Source organism: Hemiscyllium ocellatum, chromosome 29 (assembly GCF_020745735.1).
Source record: "Hemiscyllium ocellatum isolate sHemOce1 chromosome 29, sHemOce1.pat.X.cur, whole genome shotgun sequence".
Lineage (NCBI taxonomy): Eukaryota > Metazoa > Chordata > Chondrichthyes > Orectolobiformes > Hemiscylliidae > Hemiscyllium > Hemiscyllium ocellatum.
This window is the reverse complement of record NC_083429.1, coordinates 50,088,367-50,112,240: the sequence shown is the minus strand read 5'-3', so window position 1 is coordinate 50,112,240 and position 23,874 is coordinate 50,088,367. Positions and strand designations below refer to the sequence as shown.

Sequence of the window (23,874 nt, the reverse complement as noted above, 5' to 3'; positions counted from 1 at the left end):
TTTGATGTCTTGAGCAATGAGTTCCATTTCAATGGAGTTATGAATCTTTGTAGATGCGGATGCTGCCTAATCTTTCTGATGGGAAGAAATTCAGTGGAACAAGTTAGCTTCAGCCATTTAAATGCAGCAAAGCATTAACCACGTTGCTTTTCCAACCTTTTGGTGCCTAAATCATACATGGCAGAAGGTACTTGAAGAAGGCATTGATATACAATTCACAGTGTTGAGAATATAAAATAAATATGAAAAGATAATGTCGTTTTCTCATCAAATCAATGCATATGTAGATATTATAAATGATTATCTAGCTGCCATTTGGATAAGGAAATATTCAACTTACTATGTAACAGATACATGACATGCACAGAATGCCCAATGACTGAGTAACATAAAAATAACAGCTCTCTTGTGTCTCAGTGTTAACATTCCATATTGTTAAGGATGAATCAATAACAAAAATTGATAATTGTCAAACACAACATTTTTAATCCAGTTTGCAATTCTATTATCCTCTGGTGGCACAGTGGTAGTGTCTCTATCCCTGAACTGGGAGGCCTGTGTTCAAGTGCTACCTGCTCCAGAGGTGTGTAATAACATCTCTAAACAGGTTGATTATGAAAATTAGTTTAAAGTTTAAAAAAAATTACACGTTGCATAATCCTCTTTCATTGCCGTTACTGCGACATCATCTCTTCTTGGATGTGATCTGAGGTTGAACCAGACTCTTCAGAACCTTGGCCTCCTGTTTGACCATGAAGTGACCTTCCAGGTCCATTTATGATCAATCAAGACTACCAGCTAATCTCTCTGTAACATCATCCATCCCTGATTGTGCCCTTGCTCATTTCTTCATCCACATGTTTCTCACCTCCTGGCTTTGAGCATTTCAATCAGCTTCCCACCTTGCACCCTCTGGAAACCTGAGCTTATTGAAATTCTTCTCCTCATATCCTCACTCACATGAAATCTCTTTCACCCATTTCTCATGCTTGTTAACCTACACTGACCTCCAGCTTGTCAATTTTAAAATTCTCATCTTTGTTTTTAAATCTCTTCATCTTGCCTTCTGCAGTCCTAACTGTTCTGAGAGTTCTGTGCTACTTCAATTCTGAACCATCTGCACATCTCCAATTTTCAGCTTCCCACCATTGGCAGCATTGCCAACAGCTACCCAGCTCCTTGTCCTGGAAATCCCTTGATACACGTTTCTGCTTCTTCACCTCTCTCTGTTCAATAAGAAACTTATTGAATCCTACATCTTCGACAAAAGCATTTTACTACCTGTCCCAATACCTCTTCATGGGGCTCTGAATCAGATTTTACTATGCTAAGAATATTATGTAAATGCAAATTGTTGTTATATTCTCAATCAGTTCTAGTTTTCTACAGTGGAACATAATTTTCTTTCTTTGATATGGGTATGTGAATAGGAAGGGTTTGGAGGGATACGCGTTGGTGCTGAGAGGTGGGACTAGATTAGTTTGGGATATATGTTCGGCATGGACCAAAGGGTCTGTGTCCATGCTATACATCTCTATGACTGTGGGGACTCTATGATAATGCTGTTGTTTAAGTCTGAATTCTTGATGTTACACACAAACAAAACACTAAATTTTACTAAATTGCTAGTTTCACACTTGAAAACAACAGATAGATTAGATTAGATTACTTACAGTGTGGAAACAGGCCCTTCGGCCCAACAAGTCCACACCAACCCGCCGAAGCGCAACCCACCCATACCCCTACATTTACCCCTTTCCTAACACTACGGGCAATTTAGCATGGCCAATTCACCTGACCCGCACATCTTTGGACTGTGGGAGGAAACTGGAGCACCCGGAGGAAACCCACGCAGACACGGGGAGAACATTCAAACTCCACACAGTCAGTCGCCTGAGTCGGGAATTGAACCTGGGTCTCAGGCACTGTGAGACAGCAGTGCTAACCACTGTGCCACCGTGCCGTCCACAAATTGGTATGGGAAGTGGAAGTGGGGAATTAGGATTATATTGTAGTTGGGATTAGAGCACATTGTTATGCAGTATTGTGCTATGTTTTGAATTCTTATGTTGCATGTCATAGATTTGGGAGTATTTAAGGTGGAATGTGTGTGTAGTGTAAATGGGTGTGACGACCATTTTTATTCAAGGTAGAAATTATTCAGCAAACCAAGTAAACAAGTCAGGAGAAAATGAGGACTGCAGATGCTGGAGACCAGAGTCGAAAAATGTGGTGCTGGAAAAACACAGCAGGCCAGATAGCATCCGAGGAGCAGAAGAATCGATGTTTCGGGCATAAGTCCTTCTTCAGGAATGAGGCTGGTGTGCCAAGTGGGCTGAGATAAAGGGTAGGGGGGAGGGAATTTTGGGGAGGAGTGCTGGGAATACGATAGGTGGAAGAAGGTGAGGGTGAGGGTGATAGGCTGGAGAGGGGTTGGGGGCGGAGAAGTCAGGAAGAAGATTGCAGGTCAAGAGGGCAGTGCTGAATCCAGGGGTTGGAACTGAGATGAGGTTGGGGGAGGGGAAATGAGGAATGGGAGAAATCTACATTTATCCCATGTGGTTGGAGGGTTCTTAGGCAGAAGATGAGGTGCTCTTCCTCCAGGCATCGTATGGTCAGGATCTGGCGATGGAGGAGGCCAAGGACCTGCATGTCCTTGGTGGAGCGGGAGGGGGAATTAAAGTGTTCAGCCACAGGGCAGTTGGGTTGGTTGGTGCGGGTGTCCCAGAGGTGTTCCCTGAAACGTTCCACAAGTAGGCGGCCTGTCTCCCCAATGTAGACGAGACCACATCGGGTGCAACGGATACAGTAAATGTGTGTGGAGGTGCAGGTGAATTTGTGATGGATATGGAAGGATCCACTGGGGCCTTGGAGGGTGGTGAGGGGGGAGGAATGGGTGCAAGTTTTGCACTTCTTGTGGTTGCAGGGGAAGGTGCCAGGAGTGGAAGTTGGGTTGGTGGGGTGTGTGGACCTGACGAGGGAGTCATGGAGGGAATGGTCTCTCCAGAACGCTGATAGGGGTGAGGAGGGAAATATATCCTTGGTGGTGGGTTCTGTTTGGAGGTGGCGGAAATGACGGAGGATGATACGATGTATCCGGAGGTTGGTGGGATGGAAGGTGAGGACCAGTGGGGTTCTGTCCTGGTGGTGATTGGAGGGGTGGGGGTTCAAGGGCGGAGGTGCGGGAAGTGGAGGAGATGTGTGGAGATCATCGTCGACCACATGGGGGGGGAAATTGTGGTCTTTGAAGAAGGAGGCCATTTGGGTTGTTCGGTAGTGGACAAATCAGAAAAGTTAAATTATTCCTTACTGTGGCTGCTTTATTGCTTTTCAGAGTATGATCAGAGAAATATGAAAGTTCAGGAAAAATGAAAAAAAAATTGAAGCACTGTTACATACCAAGGCAAGGAATGTCATTCATGTATCTGGCAGATACCAAGCAGCTCTTGACTAACTATACCAACCATGTCGATCCTAAAAGATCATAGGGTAACTTTAACTCTTGAAGATGGCAAGAAACTGCATTATTAGATAAACAGCCTATTATACAAAAAAAAAACAAAAAACTGTGAATATTGAAAATCAGAAACAAGAACAGAAATTGCTGGAAAAACTCAACAGGTTTGGCAGTATACTGTGGAGAGAAAACCGAATTAATGTTTTGACTCCAGTGACCTGTGTTCGGAGGAAGAGTCACTGGAATTGAAATGTTAATTTTGTTTTCTCTTTCAACAGATGCTGCCAGACCTGCTGAGTTTCTCCAGCATGTTCAGGTTTTGTGCACAATATTTCTTTCACAGGTGTTTATTGCAAACTTTTATCTTCCTTCTTGATGTGAATCCGTGACTAATCTATTCTACTACATTTTAGGTCTACAATACTTTACCAAAAAGCTTACCACGCAGATTTGTCTTGCCTTTGAATATCAACTCCAACACACCTATAAATCAGAACCTCAACACTTTGACATACAGCAATGCAGTTGTATTCAGAACGGCTGACGGAAAGGTATATTCATGTCAGTTAACTTTGAGTGAGCCTATTCAGTTTTATTCAGAACACTTTTTACTTTGGTCAATGCATTTCGTAACAAGACACAAATTTATATATACTTGTTAACAATGTGAAACATAGTCTTTAACTTCCTAATTTTGAAATGCTGTTACAATGGATGGGCAATATAGAAATGAAAAAAATCACAAAATTACCTTTGCACTGATGAACCTGAAACCAATAAAAACTCTCGCAGTACTTGCTCAGTGAATTGTGAATAAAGCTAAACAAAATCATTTTATTATGTTTCAGCTGTTTGATATTATCAACTAAAATACTGAGATTTCTCAAGATTTTTCCATTTTATGATTTTGTTTGTAAGTTTTGAATTCTCAATGTTATTCTCATGGAAAGAAATTACTGAATTTGACTAAATTAGTAGCTTTACAAGTGAAAACCACAGACTGGTATAGGAAGTGAAAGTGCAGAGTCGGATTATCTGCTAGTTAAGAGTTTAGGCCACATTATTGAGCAGTGTTATGCCACGTTAGACAGTACTATCTTTGTCTTGAGATTGCTTAAGGTGGACGATCTCATAAGGTCTACACCCTGAAACACTCTCTTTACAAATGTTTAATTACTTGAAGTACAGTTTGGAAATGTATTTATTTGTTATCAGCCTCTTTGACATAAAATAATCTGTGGAAAATGGCAGTATCTTGTTTAATGGAGACATTTAAAAAATATAAGGCAAATATAATGTGCAATTTTTTTCTTTGCTGTAGATTTGGTGTGAGTTTGAGGACCTCCATGATGACGATTTATTGGATGAAGGTGGATTGGAATTTCCGCAAATTAACTACGCAAAGTATAACATGAAGAAATACAAATTTTTGTATGGATGTGGAATAAACAATATCATGGTAGATTCTCTTATAAAGATGGATGTGGAAACAAAACAATTTAAGGTATAAACCTTTGACTGGAATCTGTTTTTGTAATACATGCTGCCTATTTTATTCTTTTGATAATGCCTTTGAAATGAAAATGTGGGGTTGTTTCTGGTCATTAGAAATATAATTTTTTGTGGAAGATTTATGATAGTTGAGTAGATGATGAAGGAGGATTCGAGAGAGATGGTGACAGTTAGAAGAAGTAAAATGAAAGGAGATTTGGGTAGGACTTAAGTGCCAGTATAGATTTATTGTTTTAAGCAGCTGGTTTGTTTATTGTAAATCCAATGGAACTCTCTGCTTTCAACAATCATGAAAATATTGAATTAGAATCTCAAAGCATATCTTCAGAATTGAGTTCAAACTTTACTCTTTCTATCAAGTCATTGTTTTCTGGTCGCACATTTTCTAGAGCAAAATCTTTCTCAATGCACACAGTTTTGTCTTTCCATCAAGAATTGTTCTTTTGCAAATATATTCTTTGTTGCTAGTTGCTTCTAAAAGTAGCTAATCTTTATTTTAAATTGTTTCCCTGAACTAGGCTGGCTCAGTTGAGGTACATCCCCCTGAACATAGATCGTCCTCAAAAGTTCATTCCTACCTCTTCCTGTCTTCAAACATTCACCTCCTGTAGACTTCCATTTGAACCTCTGATCAGATTTTTATTTCACAACGTAACAGCACCAATATAATTGATATCAAGATCATGGAGAGCATTCTTTGTAACTTTGTCTTTGATGTGGTTAGTGTTATGATCCCAAATTATGGCAGTACTGGACAGGTAGTTTCTGAGAATGAAAACTGGCTTAATAAGATTTTTTTTAAAATTTAGTTAATATGGTCATCAGTCACTGAAACATAGTCACACGAGGCTACAGACTTTCTTTAGCAATAATAGTTTATTAGATGAAAAGAAAACAACCAAGCTATCAAGACATAGAACACAGTTAGCAAGATCTTAAAACAAAGTTTTAACCTGTTACTTGACATTATTCATACAGAGAGTCAAATGTGGAGAGATAACATCTTTATTTAACATCTTTAATTTCTACTTAATAGATTCTCTCCAGTTTCTGCCCTGTAAACTATAGAGTTTTCTTATAATACTCATAAATTGAGAGCTTAAACTTTCTCAGATTCAAATCAAACACTCCTGGTTTGCACAAACTAAATCTTTCTATTGAGGTAACAATGTTTCCCTGATGTGCTCGATAAAGAAATCTCCTTATTAGGAGAGAAACTATACTCACCTCTGATCTCAATTGGGCCCCCTCTGAATTGCTGTAAAATCTTTTGATCTTAGGCATTCAAAATTTAAATGAATCCTTGTTCGTGCTGAGCTAAAAGCAAGCTAATTGTTTTAAGTGTTGAATCTTCAGTTGCAAGCCTCCTTTGTATAAACATCTTATTCCATTGATTCTGCAGGGATGCCTCACATTCTGACACATACAGGGTGAGGACATTCTTCTCAAAGGACTGTCTGACCTAGGCTTTTTTTTTAAAACAACAAACCCTTCATTAGGGTAACAAACACCATCCTGAAATCCAGACTTTAAATATGTAATCCATATACATAAAAATCACACATTTTAAAATCACATTAAGAACAATCATTCTCTACCATCCAGCTGAATGAAATTGCTCTCAGTTGGGGCCATTGGTTCCTCATCAGTAGTCACCAGATAGCTCTGTTGATGGCTTCTTTTCTGATCATGATTGTCACCTTTAAAATTCACGGGCATCCACATTGTCACCTTCATTCCTTTATCCACTTCTCTGAACTTTTTTCAATCCCACCGTTGTGTTAGTGCTCTCAGATCACTTGCTTGGCATTCGTTACCAGGTGAGCAATTGTTTCTTCTATTCAGATCTCTGAAACTCCCGCCATCCTCTCCAATACTAATACTCCTACTTGCATGTCATCTCAGTTCTTTCCTGAGCACATCTGATGTTGAAATCCTCATCCATTTCATTGTCACTTTCAGATTTGACATTCCATCAGTTTCCTGACTGACTGTCCATTCGAATTTGAATTGAATTTATTGTCACGTATACCAAGGCACAGTGAAAAGCTTTGTCTTGCGAGCAATACAGGCAGATCACAGAGTTAAGTCGCATAGATAGTAAATAATAGGTAAACAGCAGCAAAAACAAAAACACAGGAACAGGCAAATGTTAAGAGTTTGTGAATCCATTCAGTATTCTAACAACAGTAGGGTAGGAGCTGTTGCAAAACCGGCTGGTGCATGTGTTCAGGCTTCTGTACCTTCTCCCCAGTGGTAGAGACTGTAGAAAAACATTGCCAGGGTGGGATGGATCTTTGAGAATACTGGTGGCCTTTCCTTGACAGCGGGCCTGGTAGATGGATCCTATGGATGGGAGGTTGGCCTTTGTGATTGTCCGGGCTGAGTTCACCACTCTGAGTAACCATCTCCATTCTTGAATGGTACAGTTACCATACCAGGTTGTGATACATCCAGACAGAACGCTCTTGATGGCGCCGCTATAAAATTTGGCAAGGGTATTTGCCATCATGCCAAATTTCCTCAGCTGCCTGAGGAAGAAGAGACGTTGCTGGGCCTTTGTAACCAATGTGCCCACATGAAAAGTCCAAGAAAGCTTGTTGTGGATGACCATTCCCAGGAGCTTGACACTCTCCACTCGTTCCAACTCTGTGCTGTTAATGTGAAGGGGGGCATGAGTAACATCCCACCGAAAGTCAATAATGAGTTCCTTCGTTTTGCTGGCATTGAGAGCTAGGTTGTTTTCAGTGCACCATTTTTCCAGGTCTTTCATCTTCCATCTGTTACCTGTTGCGTCGCCATCTGAGATTCAACTGACTATGTGTCATCAGTGAACTTGTAAATGGCATTAGTCTGGTATTTGGCGGCGCAGCTGTGGGTTTACAGTGAGTATAGTCAAGGGCTGAGTACGCACCCCTGAGGAGTTCCAGTGTTGAGTGTTAGTGACGGTGAAATCTTGTCCCCAGTCTTCACTGATTGTGGCCTGGAGGTCAGGAAACTGAGGATCCAGTTACAGAGAGTGGGGCTTAGTCTGAGATCACTATGTTTAGTAATCAGGTAGGTAAAGACACTCCTCACCCCCACCCTCCTCTCGTTTATCTCTCCACCCTTCAGGCACTCTGCCTGAATTCCTGATGAAGGGCTTTTGCCCGAAACGTCGATTTTACTGCTCCTCGGATGCTGTCTGAACTGCCGTGCTTTTCCAGCACCACTAATCCAGAATCTGATTTCCAGCATCTGCAGTCATTGTTTTTACCAAGTTTAGTAATCAGTCTTGAAGGGATAATAGTGTTGAAGGCTGAACTGTAGTCAATGAGTAGGATTCTTACGTAGATTAGATTAGAGTAGATTACTTACAGTATGGAAACAGGCCCTTCGGCCCAACAAGTCCACACCGACCCGCCAAAGCGCAACCCACCCATACATTTGCCCCTTACCTAACACTATGGGCAATTTAGCATGGCCAATTCACCTGACCCGCACATCTTTGGACTGTGGGAGGAAACCGGAGCACCCGGAGGAAACCCACGCAGACATGGGGAGAACGTGCAAACTCCACACAGTCAGTCGCCTGAGGCGGGAATTGAACCCAGGTCTCAGGCACTGTGAGGCAGCAGTGCTAACCACTGTGCCACCGTGCCGCCCACGTAGCTGTTCTTGGTGAGAAGATGTTCTAGGGAGGAGTGAAGAGCAAGTGATATGGCATCTGACATGTATCTGTTGGTCCGATAGACAAATTAGAGTGGGTCAAGAGTAGTGGGAAGGCTGGAATTGATTAATGCCATGACCAGCCTTTCAAAGAACGTCATGACCACAGGGCGGTAGTCATGCTGCATGAGCCTTCTTAGGCACAGGGGGAGGTTGAAGATGTCCGAGAAGAGCTCTGCCAGTTGATCTGCACGTGCTCTGAGTGCACAGCCTGGTATTCCACCTGATCCCATTGCTTTCCTTGGATTCACACGAAAGAAAACTGAAAGAAAGCAGTGACTGTTGGGATATGTTCATCAGGACTTGTTGGAATAGCTGTTACCTCTCCACTGAAATTCTTCTGTAAGTATCAGGTCATCCAAACCTCAGTGTATATTTTCCCACTGGTCCATCTCCTTGTGCTCACAGATCCACATTTTCTTACATTGGTGACTGTTGTTCTTACCCTGCATAGTCAAAATCTAGAATTCCCTCTTCAAACCCTCTCTGCCACTATCTATTACTTTCAAGCTTGCCTTAATATGTATCTCTTTAGCCAAGCTTTTCTATATTAAGACATGAATTGGAGGAGCCGGTGTTGGACCAGGATGGACAAAGTTAAAAATCACACACTAGGTTATAGTTCAACAGGTTCATTTGGAAGCACTAGCTTTTGGAGCGCTGCTCCTTCATACCTACCTGATAAAGGTAGACAGCCTAGTAGAGGTAGACAACCCTTTATCTGAAATCCCAAAGTCTGAAAAGCTCCAAAATCTGAAGGTTTTTTTGTGAAGTTTTTGTCTCATTAACAAGGCTGTTTGGTATGCAAACAGTTAACCCAACTCCACACTCACTTGATGCGTGTCACTCAGGTACAACACAGGAATTCTTGGACATCATCATGAATACACACATAGACAAAGAAGAAACCATGGTATCATTCGACGTGACGGCACTGTTCACATCGATTGACAAAACCCTAGCCAGAGAAACAATAGCCAACCTACTGGACATACATAACAGAACACAGGAGGCCGAACCTATCAACAAGGACAGCATACTTAAACTACTAGACCTGTGCCTCACCACACACTTTACATTCAACAATCAGATATACGAACAAATCAACGGAACACCCATGGGATCACCAATCTCGGGACTCATAGCAGAGGCAGTTATGCAAAGGTTAGAACATACAGCCCTACCACAAATCCAACCCAAACTCTGGATCAGATACGTCGATGACACCTTTGTAATCATCAAAAACACAAAAATAGAAAAAAAACACACCGAATCATCAACGCCACACTCACAGGAATACGATTCACGAGAGAAGAGGAAAAGGATAGCCAACTCCCATTCCTAGACGTGTTAGTAGAGAGAACACCCAACGGAGAATTCACCACAAGGGTACACAGGAAACCAACACACACAGACCAAGTCCTAAACTATGAAAGTAACCACCCCAACACACACAAACGAAGCTGCATCAGGACACTGTTCAAAAGAGCCACAACACACTGCAGTACACCAGAACTGCGAAAAGAGGAAGAGGAACACCTATACAAGGTATTCGCCAAAAACGGATACCCACGCAACTTTATCACCAGATGCCTAAGAGATAGACCACGGAACGAGGACATGCCACAACCAAAAGGACTAGCCACACTACCATACGTCAGGAGCGTCTCAGAACTGACAGCCAGACTACTGCGACCCTTAGGACTCATAACAGCACACAAGCCAACTTCCACACTCAGACAACAACTCACTAGAATAAAGGACCCAATAGCCAGCACGAGCCAAACTAACGCAGTTTACAAAATACCATGCAAGGACTGCACAAAACACTATATAGGACAAACAGGAAGACAGCTAACAATCCGCATCCATGAACATCAGCTAGCCACAAAACGACACGACCAGCTATCCCTAGTAGCCATACACTCAGACAACCAGGAACATGAATTTGACTGGGAAAACACTACCATCATAGGACAAGCCAGACAGAGAACAGCCAGGGAATTCCTAGAGGCATGGCATTCATCCACAAACTCCATTAACAGACACATCGACCTGGACCCCATATACAAACCACTACAGCTGAAACTGACACCCGGAAGCGGCAAGAACATCCATCAACAGACACATCGACCTGGACCCCACATACAAACTACTACAGCTGAAACTGACACCTGGAAGCGGCAAGAACAAACCACTATAAATACCGGAAGAAACATCAAAGCAGCGCTTCACAGGAGGCTCCAACAGCACTGATGATGTTCCCTAGCCAGGGAACGAAACGTTTGCAGCAAAAACTTCCAGCTCGGCGAGCAGAACCACAACAACGGACACCCGAGCTACAAATCTTCAACCAGACTTTAAGTACAACATGGGTCTGTGTGGCCCAGCAATGGCAGGTCTTAATTCTGTCTCAGGGCCCGTTATTCACAGTGAGTCTGCTGTTCGGTAAGATTTTTAAAAATTTCACCGTTGAACTGTCACTGATTCCGAATTTTGAAAAGTTCCCAATTCCAAAAGCCAGCTGGTCCTGAGTGCTTCAGATAAAGGATTGTGTATCAGTACTTCCAAATAAACCTGTTGCACTATAACCCGGTGTAGTGTGATATTAAGACAGTGATTGTGCTTTGTAAGTAATTGGTAATGAATTGTCCTGAAGTTGTGAAATGTGCTAAATAAATGTCTCCTTCTTTCCTTTCTTCCACTATTCAATATCTTTCCTACATTTCTGTGAAGTTTGTACATCAAAAACACTATTACAGTAAAAAAAATGTTTCTCTTTGCAGATATGGAAAGAAAAAGGGTACTATCCCTCAGAGCCAGTCTTTGTGCCATCTCCCGACAGTGCCAATGAGGATGATGGAATTATCTTATCTGTAGTTGTTTCGCCAAATCAGGTGATTTGAATTATCATTCTTAATTGGAAAAAGTGTTGTTAAGTAACATAGGAACATCTAATTAAAATTAATACTGTTTAACCTCACTCCCTCCAAACAGTGCTGGAAAGAGTGAGAGAGAGAGAGAGAGAGAGAGAGAGAGAGAGAGAGAAAGAGAGAGACAGAGAGAGAGAGTACAGCTATTTTCTATGTCTGGCTCCACAAAAACGTCTAGCCATCTATTCTAATAACAAAATGCAATCTCCTGTGAGTGTGCACATTCTATTTTGCCTGAATTTCAGAAGTAACAAAGCTAATATTCTTAATTGTAGGAAGGATGCTGTTTGCCCCAGAGTAGTCAGGCAAGTGAGAAAAGAATTTTGGTTTTCAGGTATTTAAATGATGGTGGAAAGTTATGTCCAGGGACAAGTTTTCATGCGACCAAGCTGAACTTAATTTTTGCTCAGCCAACGAATTTTTTTTTAATTTTAGTTAGGAAAGGGCACTGAGAGATATGGAAGAATCGAATTGAAATAATGATTAATCTGGATGTAATTGGATGAAGGAACAGGAGCAAAATGATAAATGGCCCACCCCTGTTCTTATGAAATGTTCAGTCTTCTCAATGGAACGGACAAAATTAACCAAGTTAAAAATGTCAAGATTAGTAAGGTGCTGGAAAAGCACAGCAGGTCAGGCAGCATCCAGGAATTTCCTGTTGAAGGGCTTTTGCCCGAAATGTTGATTTTCCTGCTCCTTGGATGCTGCCTGACCTGCTGTGCTTTTCCAGCACCTTACTAATCTTGACTCTAATATCCAGCATCTGCAGTACCCATCTCTGCCAAGGTGAAAATGTCACAATGCAAAAGGATCATGTACCAGGGAGTACAGTTTCAAAACTAGCATTGCCAGTTTCTCAAATCAAAGGTTGAGTTTTCTTTATGGAATATGGGAGGGTCGCTGGCTGGGCCCAGCATTTATTGCCCGTCTCTAGTTGCCCCTTGAGAAGGTGGTGGTGAGCTGCCTTCTTAAACAGCTGCAGTCCACCTGCTGTAGATTGACCCACAATGCCATTATGGAGGGATTTCCAGGATTTTGACCCAGCGACAGTGAAGGAACGGTGATATATTTCCAAATCAGGATGGTGCGTGGCTTGGAGGGGAACCTGATGGTGTTCCTATGTATCTGTTGCCCTGGAACTTCAAGATGGAGGTGGTTGAGGGTTTGGAAGATGCTGTCTGAAGATATTGAAACTTTGACAGAAACCTGGGTTATATAGTCCGTCTGGGTATTCATCAATTTTCGCCTAAACCGCTTACATTTCAAAAATGTTTAAAATATGTCAAACAGCTTACTGCCTTTGAACAATATTCAACACCTTGCACAAAACCTGAAAATGTGCATAAAGGCTTTTGTTTATGTTAAGAAATGGTATAACACCTGAGGCCTCTAAACAACATTAATCACAAGAACCCAGTCTGCAGCTTATACTGATGGCTGTGGCCTAATGATTAACCACCAAAAAAAATTCATCTTGTGTTTTTTTTCAGCCATCACATGGAGCCCAGAGGGGGTGAAATTATACTCCTGGCCTTACATCCCACACAGAGTTGACACTCCTCTGGTTCACCTACCTGAGGTCCTTTATCGATGAGATAGCTAACCCAATTTAGGCCACATCAAGTCATCAAAATGCCTGTCTGTCTCCAATCCATATCTGCAGATCCCCAGAACTATGCCCATTTCATTTGGTTCTAGCTCCCAGTATATTGTTAACCCTGTACTGAAAACAGCAAATGCTGCGATCACAACGGGTCAGAAAGAATCCATGGAGAGACAGCAAGTTAACATTTCAAGTCTAGATGATTCTTCATCAGAGCTGAAGTGAACTGTGGAGAGGACAGGATTTATGCTAAAGTTTGAGAGGGGGTGTGAGGGGAGTTGGTGTGGGGTGCTGAGGGAGAAAAGATGTTGATAGCTCAGATTAAGTGATCGGAATGTGTACATTTTCATTGCCCTCCATTTCACTGTTTCTGGCATTCTCACATTCCAATCAAATGGTCTACTCCTGTTCCTATTTTCAATGCTTCTATGAATAAAATCATGGGAATGATTCACAACTTATATAATTTCAGGTCATTAAAATTAATGGACAGGAAATTGTTGTTGTGTAATCAAGCTCAGTGCTAGGAATGCAAAATAGTGAAAGCTATTAAGGATTGTAAATAATGAACTCTCAGGAATGTTTCTTTTTAAGTTACTCAAAGATGGAAAGGTAAATTAGGATATCAGGGAAGGTTAATATGTCTGCTATAGCCCTTCATCAAAGCTACCTGAAGGAAAATGTTTTATATATGAGTAAAAATGATTGGATTTCATTACTGGTGATTTCCTCTCTGATTGCCACTAAAAATGTTGTTGTTTTTCAGAACAAGAGCAGCTTGCTGCTTATCCTTGATGCCAGGACCTTCACTGAAATAGGAAGAGCAGAAGTAGCTGTCCGTATACCATCTGGATTTCATGGTGTTTTTGCAGCAAAGTAGACCTTACTTCCACAAGTTGTACAACTGGGTCCCAGCACCTCAGAAACTCCAAAAACATTTAAATGCATGCTTTTGTTATAAAATGATTTTAACATTGAATAAACACTAATGATTTAATTCACTAATTTAGTGCAATAGATCTCACTTAGTAACAACCCAGTAAGCTCAACGTTATGCTAAATAGCCAAAGCATTATAGCTTTCTGTAAATTAAGGCCTTAAAATCACATTTAATGTCCAGTTTTAACTATTTTTGACTTCCTATTGCTGATGCACGGGTGTGATGTTTAAAAAAAATGTTTGCTGTTAGAACGCTGCTTTACAAAAGAGGCAAAAAAAAATCTTTCTCAGAAGACTGATAAAATCATCAGTTACTCTCAATAGCCAATCTCTGTAATAGAGAATAGGTTACGCATGAGCATGGCCCATCAGTGAGTCAATCTATGGAATGCACCTCCTAGATAAATGGTGGAAGGTCTCAGTACTAATTTTATCAGAACTAAATTAAGCTGATTTCCTTCACAAGTAATATTTTGCATTCCATTCTGTGAGATGGGGTATGTGGTAAATGTAACATTCTTGGCATAAACAGATGGCTTTGGAGCAATGTTTCTGAAGCTTACAACCACTCGGACATTTCTTGTCTCATTTCACGGTCTGTTTTAGACTAATTGGTAGCGATTGATTATGTGGTCAGTCATAATATCATTCATAAAATCAGAATGGAAGAGGCCCTTCGGCCCATTGAATCTGTATCACCAAAAATACACTACTGTTTATACCAGTCCCACTTTTCTGCCTTAGTCCTATAGTTTTGAATGTAATGACACTAAGTGTTCATCCACTAATTTTTTAATGTTATGAGGTTTCCCACCTCAACTACCCTCCCATGCAGTACATTCCTGACCCCGCCACCTACTGGGTGAAAAACACTTTCCTCAAATCCCATGTAAACCTCCTATTCTATTCATTTTAAAATCATGATGGAAAAGGGTAGACCAGATCTAAAAGTTGAAGTTCTAAATTGGAGAAAGGCCAATTTTCACGGTATTAGGCAAGAACTTTTGAAAGCTGATTGGAGGCAGATGTTCGCAGGTAAAGGGACAGCTGGAAAATGGGAAGCTTCAGAAATGAGATAACAAGATACCAGAGAAAGTATATTCCTGTCAGGGTGAAAGGGAAGGCTGGTAGGTATAGGGAATGCTGGATGACTAAAGAAATTGAGGGTTTGGTTAAGAAAAAGAAGGAAGCATATGTCAGGTATAGACAGGAGAAATCGAGGGAATCCTTAGAAGAGTATAAAGGAAGTAGGAGTATACTTAAGAGGGAAATCATGAGGGCAAAACGGGGACGTGAGATAGTTTTGGCAAATAGAATTAAGGATAATCCAAAGTGTTTTTACAAATATATTAAGGACAGAAGGGTAACTAGGGAGAGAATAGGGCCCCTCAAAGATCAGCAAGGGTGGTGGTGGAGGGTTGTTTTTCAGACTGGAGGCCTGTGACCAGTGGAGTGCCACAAGGATCGGTGCTGGGTCCTCTACTTTTTGTCATTTACATAAATGATTTGGATGCAAGCATAAGAGGTACAGTTAGTAAGTTTGCAGATGGAGGTGTAGTGGACAGCGAAGAGGGTTACCTCAGATTACAACAGGATCTGGACCAGGTGGGCCAATGGCCACTGAGAAGTGGCAGATGGAGTTTAATTCAGATAAATGCTAGGTGCTGCATTTTAGGAGAGCAAATCTTAGCAGGACTTATACACTTAATGGTAAGTTCCTAAGGAGTGTTGCTGAACAAAGAGATCTTGGAGTGCAGGTTCATAGCTCCTTGAAAGTGGAATCGCAGGTAGATGGGATAGTGAAGAAGGCATTTGGTATGCTCTCCTTTATTGGTCAGAGTATTGAGTACAGGAGTTGGGAGGTCATGTTGCGGCTGTACAGGACATTGGTTAGGCCACTGTTGGAATATGTGTGCAATTCTGGTCTCCTTCCTATCAGAAAGATGTTGTGAAACTTGAAAGGGTTCAGAAAAGATTTACAAGGATGTTGCCAGGGTTGGAGGATTTGAGCTACAGGGAGAGGCTGAACAGGTTGGGGCTGTTTTCCCTGGAGTGTCGGAGGCTGAGGGGTGACCTTACAGAGGTTTACAAAATTATGAGGGGCATGGATAGGGTGAATTGACAAAGTCTTTTCCCTGGGTGAGGGAGTCCAGAATTAGAGAGCATAAGTTTAGGGTGAGAGGGGAAAGATATAAAAGAGACCTAAGTGGCAACTTTTTCACACAGAGGGTGGTACATGTATGGAATGAGCTGCCAGAGGATGTGGTGGAGGCTGGTACAATTGCAACATATTTGGATGGGTATATGAATAGGAAGGGTTTGGAGGGATACGGGCCGGGTGCTGGCATGTGGGACTAGATTGGGTTGGGATGTCTGGTCGGCATGGACAGGTTGGACCGAAGGGTCTGTTTCCAAGCTGTACATCTCTATAACTCTATGACTCTACTTTTCATTTTATAAAGGTGGCCCCTTGTTCTTGATTCCTCGACTAAGGGGAACAGTTGTTTTCTATTCATCCTGTCTCTGTCAGTCATTATCTTATACACCTCTCTCTTCTATGCTCCAAAGAAAACAATCTGACTGTATAAAGCCTCTTTCCACTACTGAAATGCTCTAACCCAGGCAACATCCTGGTGAATCTCCTCTGCACTCTCCCCAGTACAATCGCATCCTTCCTATAGTGTGGTGACCAGAACTGCACACAGTACTCCAGTTATGGCCTAACCAATGTCCTGTACAACTCCAACATGACCTCCCTGCTCTTAGAATCTGTGCCTTGACTGATAAAAACAAGTGCCCCATTTGCCTTCTTCAGTACCCTAATAGCCTGTGCAGCCACATTTAAGGGTCTGTGAATGAAGACTCTAACATCCTTCTGCTCCTCTGAGCTTCCTCGTCAACGAATCAGTCAGTGGTAAATCATGTGACTGCGGCAGAGGGTAGAAGATGATCAAGATGGACTTGGCCTCTTTTCATCCAGGAACCCTTCTCTTATAATGATAGAAAAGAAAAACTGATAAAAAGAGCCTATTTCTATTGCTTGGGAAGACTAGGAATGTGGAGAATAGACTAATAATTAAAGCAAGTTGAATGATGAGTAAACTTGAACGTTCTATATCGCTAAGAGTGATAAAGGATTAGAATTTTTTCTGTAAGTAGTAGTTGATGGTAGGTCTGTTGTTAATTTTAAAATCTGAGCTTGTTCAGCTTTTGCTAACATTCTTAGGGTGAATCGGGAACGATAGTTATATGGAGCTAGATTGCAGATTAGCCATGGTTTAATTGAATGGTGTAACATGGCTTCCTTTTGTTTCTGCATTTCAGAAATTCCCCCCTAGCTAGCTCAGTTTATAACTGCACATCCCAGTATTGAACTGAACCAGACAGAAACATTTCCATTATTCTGTTTGTCAAATCTGTTGATCTAAACAGCAAGAGGAACTATACCATAAAGTAAAAGAGAAAAATTTCTGGATGTTTGTAAACCTAATCATTTTCTTGTGACATCTGATGAAAATTTGAATATGGATGCAATTCAGGGAGTCAGAAGAAATGCATTTTTTATCTAACTCATGATGTACTTGAACTGTTTGTATTTGGAACTGACATCAGTAAACATTCATTTTCCAGAGTTAATGCACTTTGCATACACAAAATTTAAAAATTCCAATGTGCCAAAGCTTTAATATATTCATTAAAAATGTTTGTGAAGAAACAAATGAATTTTTACAGAACTGTAATTTCTTTTCAAATATTTTCACTGAATGCCACTATTACTTTGCACATGTGTACAATATCTTGTTTGCGTATTAATGCTAATATGTAATGGATTAATTTTACCACTGAATATAAAATAAAAACACAAAACTTATTAAAATATTGTATTAAACTAAAGTATTGTTGATTTTTAGCAAGGTGTTAATGTGCAAATGATTGGGATTTGAATTGATAATCTTGTGGGATTATTGCTGGACTATTAACAGACCTAGATAATGTTCTGGAGACTTGAGTTCAAACCCTACCATGGAGGATTGTGCAATTTGAATTCAGTAAAAAAAGAAATCTGGAAGTGAGTGTCTAATGATGACTATGGAACCATTGGTAATTGTCTGAACATCCACAGGTTCACTAATGATTTTAGGGAAGGAAACCTGCCCTCCTTATCTGGCTACATGTGACTCCAGACCCATAACAATGTAGTTGACTCCTAACTGCCATGTGGGCAATTAGGGATGGGAAATAAATGCTGATTCAGCCAGTAAAGGTGCAGCATCTAAATGAAAATAAAAGTATGGTTTGAATCGATTACAGAGCATCTAAGTTGAGCTTCTTTGAAGATGGGGAAATATATTAATTGGAGTAACTATGACAGCTTCATTGTAGCTTTATAGGATGGACAAGATTTAATTTGCTTATTCCCAATCTCTGGGCTGTGGATGCTTTAAGCTTAAATGCTTCGAAGGTAAGTAAAAAGTCAGAGTTAGACTAAATGAAAACTGATAGTGCTGTGATGAAAACACAGTGGAGCTGTTGGGACCAACACTGTTTATCTCCATAAGAAATAAATAGCAATAAACAATGGAGGAGGATGTTTGATTAGATTAGACTAGATTCCCTACAATGCGGAAACAGGCCCTTCAGCCCAACAAGTCCACACCGACCCTCCGAACAGTAACCCACCCAGACCCATTCCCATCTGACTAGTGCACCTAACACTATGGGCAATTTAGCACAGCCAATTCACCTGACCTTGTGGGGAAGGGGATCAAGATTGACTTGTTGGAAAGGTGGTGATGAGTTAGAAATGCAGATTTATTTATTAATTTGCTCGCAAGTTCAGGGGATTATGAAATTCACCCAGTTGCAAATTTAGATAATTCTCAAGTTGATTTCTGCCATTTGCTCTTGTAGTGATTGGAGCAAGGGCCAGGAGGATCTCATTGACTATGAGAGTCTTGATTGAGGTTATTAACCTGGGCCCAATCGGGGATCTAATAGTCAATGAGCCCCACCAGGCCCTCATTTTAATCACTACAGCTTTGCACAGACAACATGTTATCTGCAGCCTCCGAGTATTTTTTTTAAGAACTTGCTGGATTTGTAAATTGAATTTTCATTAATCTTTGCTACAGGCAGTTAAATTTGGTCATTAATAGTGCAAGCACCTCTTAAACAATGTGACACTTGATAATATAATGTTAATTGACCTCGATTCTACAGATAAACAGGAAGGCTCATAAATAGAAAGCTGAATCAGTTTATTGTACTAAGATTAAAGTATGATGATTTCATTTGGGTAGTCATGCCTTTTCCCTGTTTAATGTGGAATAGTGTGACATTGTCTATTTGCTCCGATCACATGAACTAGCACAGAACTGCTAGAGACAGTGCTGTTTATAGAAATAGATTTATGGACTCCTGGAGTAAAACTGTGAAAGCATTTGGAGACTATTTCTAAATGTCTTTGTTTTTATTTTCCTCTTCTCAACTAAGCTGAACATGAGGTTTTATACTAAGGTTTCTGATGCATCAGTTGATTTTTTAATTTCAACATTCTTTATTGACATTCTTTCTACTTGTGTTGATTTGAAGAAAAGAGTTGTGGTGATAGAGAGATAGCAAGTAGTTCAGAAAACATGAAGTGTGGTCTTGTCCCATCTATAGTACCAGTGCCAACTCTTTATACAAAGTAATTCCGTGTTCTTTATGTCTGAATGATTGACAGCTCTTCAGGTGAAAGGTCAAGCAGTTGGCCTACCTGTCCTGCCTGTCAACGTTGCTTTGAAGCTGACTGTGAAATGACTTGTGTGGCTCGCTTTCCAGGGTTCACCAGCTGCCAAACGGAAATGTGTTCAACCTTTTAAAACAACAATATGCATTTATGTATCACCTTTTCAAAACTTCATAATGTTACATTTTACAGCCAATGACGTGTACACGGTGGTGACTGTGTAGTCAATGCTGGAAACAAGGCAATCCTAAACAATACTGAGATAAAGCATAAGAGGCCAATTAAACTGCTTTTGTGATGTTGAGTGGTAAATGTTGGCCAAGGCATCAGGGATTACTCTCCTCATCTCCTTTGAAATGATGCTATGAGTATTTTCTGTCCCCCTTTAGGAAGCAGGTCGGTCTAAGTTTTAACATTAGGGACTGAGCTGAAAATGTGTTGTTGGAAAAGCGCAGCAGGTCAGGCAGCATCCAAGGAACAGGAAATTCGATGTTTCGGGCATAAGCCCTTCATCCTGATGAAGGGCTTATGCCCGAAACGTCGAATTTCCTGTTCCTTGAATGCTGCCTGACCTGCTGCGCTTTTCCAGCAACACATTTTCAGCTCTGATTCTCCAGCATCTGCAGACCTCACTTTCTCCTTAACATTAGGGACTGCCAAACACACAGCAATTCCTCAATAGTGTCTTCAAGCATCAGCCCGGATTTTTGTGCTTAGCTCCCTGGAGTGGGACTTGATCCTGTAACCTTTTAATTCAGTAGCAAGAGTGCTAACCATGGAGCCAGAGATGACATTACTTTGTTTTGCTGTTCAATTAATTTCTAATTTAAACATTAGTATGGAGAATTATGAACACAACCCACTAATATAGCAGTCTATTTAACAGTAATAACATAATGCTGCTGAAACATACTATTTTTACACATCCAATAGTTCTGATAAAAAACAAGATTAGTGAGTCTGTAGCGTGGATGTCCATAGATCCTTGAAGGCATTGGCAGATACATTGATTAAAATACATATGAGATATTTGTTTATATTCATCAAGACATTGAATGTAAGAGTGAGGAGGTTATGATGGAGCTGAATGTAATGTTAGTTAGGCCACAGTTGGAGTTCTGGTCTCCTCACTATAGGAAGGATGGGATTTCTCAGGAAAGGGTACAGAAGAGATGTTGCTTGGTTGGAGCAACTTAGCTCTGAGGAGAGTATAGATGGGCTGGGTTTGTTTTTCCTTAGAGAAGAGAAAGTTGAAGGGAAATCTGAGACGTACAAAGCTATTAGTGGCATAGTTTCTCCCAATCTACTCTGTCTATCTAGAACTAGAACTATCTAACTATGAGATGTTCTCTCAAAGGGTTGTAAATCTGTGGAACGCATGACCTAACAGTATTGTAGAAATTGGAACAATGAATAAATTTGAGATGATAAACAGATTTTTAATTAGTAATGAGTCAAAGAGAGCAGGTAGGAAAGTGAAATTTAAGGCTGAGAGGAGATCATCCATTACTTTACTAAATGGTGAAGACTCGAGAGGTGGAATTGTCTACTCCCGATCCTAATTCTTACTTACTTATGCTATAAATTTGTTCCCTTAGCAGAGGGATTGATAATGAGGGTGGTGAAGTTTTAAGCTAAGGAGCAAGAGTTTTTGAGAAAATGTGTTTTCACCCAGAGAGTGGTGGGTGTCTTGAACTTACTGATTAAAATGCAGGTTGAGTTGGGAGCCCACAAGACTTTGAAGAAGTATTTAGATGAACGTTAGAAATGCCATAGAATAAAAAGCTAGGGGCCAAGTGCTGGAGAATAGGCTGAGAATACTTAGATGTTTGACCAACATGGACTTAGTAGGCCAAAGGGCCTTTTGCCATGCTGTAAGAACTCCATGATTACACTGTATGCACAATCTCTTCCATGAGTTAATTGCCCTTTAACAGAATGTTTGTTGGATACTTTTAAAATTTATATCAGTCAGTTAAAACTTACCTGAGTGCACATTTTAATTCTTTGTATCAAATATTGCACAAGCAACAAGAAAATTATAATTCTAATGAAGATAGCAACACGATTTATCATAATCCATAGGAAAACATATGTCTTATCACTCTTTGGAGAATCTGTGCCTAAAGAAAGAAAGGTTAAGTGACAGAATTAATGGGTAAATATCTTTTTTATTTAGTATCTCCCACATATTGCTGTTCTGGATTTGAACTCCAGCCATTTATGGAGAATGGAGTGTGATTTATCTCAAACAATGATGAGACGACTTGGACTGAAGAGTCTGTTTCCATGCTGTACATCTCTATGACTCTATGAGTAGGTCATCTTTACTTTAAGGACATAGGTTAAGAAGAAAGACACATTCCATTTATATTAACAGCATCGGATAATTGCCAGATTGTCCACATTTTTTTCAAAGTGGACTGGGTAATTTTCTCCACTCCACTAAAAGGCAACAGATGCTTCCAATTTAAATTTGTCACAAACTATTTGTATATGATTTAACTGATAATCTTTAACATCCATGAGTAAACATTAGGTTATTGGGTGAAGATGTTGGCCAGTATTGAGACACATAATACTGAGAGGATCCTATGCTCAGTCCTGAAAATGTTTTCCTACACCCTTCTGCTTTTCTTCCTTTCCTCATTTAAGAAACTCCTTGAAATGAACCAGTTTGATTTAAGCTTTCAGTTACCTGCTGAGTACATCTCCTCAAGCGATTTTAATCAAACATTGTTTGACAATGCTCCTGTGGATTGTCTTTCCCATTTGACAATATTGAAGCTTTTGGAGAAAACTGTAAGTTGTTCTTAAGTGCTATGTTGGATGAGTTTGGTGGTTCTGTGTTACAAAGGTCATCAAGAGACAGTGTTCCACAGAGTCAGAGAGTCACCGAGTCATACAGCACAGACAGGCCCTTCGGTCCAACTCATCCAATCTGATCAGGATTCCTAAACTCAACTAGTCCCATTTGCCTGCATTTAATCCATATTCCTCTCAACCTTTCCTATTCATATACCTGCCCAAAGTCCTTTAAATGTTGTAATTGTACCTGCATCTAACCATTCCTCTAGCTGTTCATTCCATATACGAACCACTCTCTGTGTGAAAAAATTGCCCTTCAGATCCCTTTTAAATCTTTCTCTTCTCATCTTAAAATTGTCCCCTCTGGTTTTGAACTCCCCCACCTTAGGGGAAAGACTTTTGCTATTCACATTATCTATTCCCCTCATGATTTTATAAACATCTATAAGATCACCATGCAACCTCCTACGCTCCAATGAAAAAAATCCCAGCTTAGCGGGGCTCTCTGTATAACTCAAACTCTCCAGTCCCACTATCATTCTTCGAGTAAAAATGAGGTCTGCAGATGCTGGAGATCACAGCTGCAAATGTGTTGCTGGTCAAAGCACAGCAGGCCAGGCAGCATCTCAGGAATAGAGAATTCGACGTTTCGAGCATAAGCCCTTCATCAGGTATCATTCTTGTCAATCTTTTCTGCACTCTCTCCAATATCCTTCCTATAGCAGGGACAAGAACTATACAAAGTGCTCCAAAAGTGGCCTCACCAATGTCCTGTACAACCTCAACATGATATTTCAACTCCTGTACTCAATTGTCTGAGCAATGAAGGCAACTGTGCCAAACACCTTCTTAAACACCCTGGCTACCTGTGATGCAATGAACTATTTTCAATGAACTATGTACCTGAACCCCTAGGTGTCTCTTTTTGGCAACACTCCCCACAGTCCTATCATTAACTGTGTAGGACCTGCTCAGAGAGAATCAGTCAGGGTTTCTATTCTGATTGTCAATCAATAACTCAAGCAAAAAGATACAATGGTGAGGCTATTTAATATGTTGCGTTCGGCATTGACTGTAATCCTGCTAAGGCTGAATCACAGAATCAAACATAGTTACAGTGCAGCAAGAAGTCATTGAGTCTGCACAAGTTCTATTACCGAGTGCCCAGTTTCTGTCTTTC

The 23,874-nt window shown here is 40.6% G+C and overlaps 1 protein-coding gene across 1 annotated transcript in view; it reads left to right on the top strand.

Annotated features, from left to right (window-relative positions):
* The window catches only part of LOC132829727 (carotenoid-cleaving dioxygenase, mitochondrial-like), a 47,916-nt gene extending 30,007 nt beyond the window's left edge, over positions 1-17,909 (top strand). Inside the window, exons 9-12 of the mRNA XM_060847110.1 lie at positions 3,871-4,008; positions 4,779-4,961; positions 11,464-11,574; positions 13,983-17,909. Of these exons, the coding sequence (XP_060703093.1) occupies positions 3,871-4,008; positions 4,779-4,961; positions 11,464-11,574; positions 13,983-14,096 (546 nt within the window). The 3' untranslated portion in view covers positions 14,097-17,909. The remainder of the gene's footprint in view (positions 1-3,870; positions 4,009-4,778; positions 4,962-11,463; positions 11,575-13,982) is intronic.
* The last annotated feature ends 5,965 nt before the right edge of the window (positions 17,910-23,874 follow it).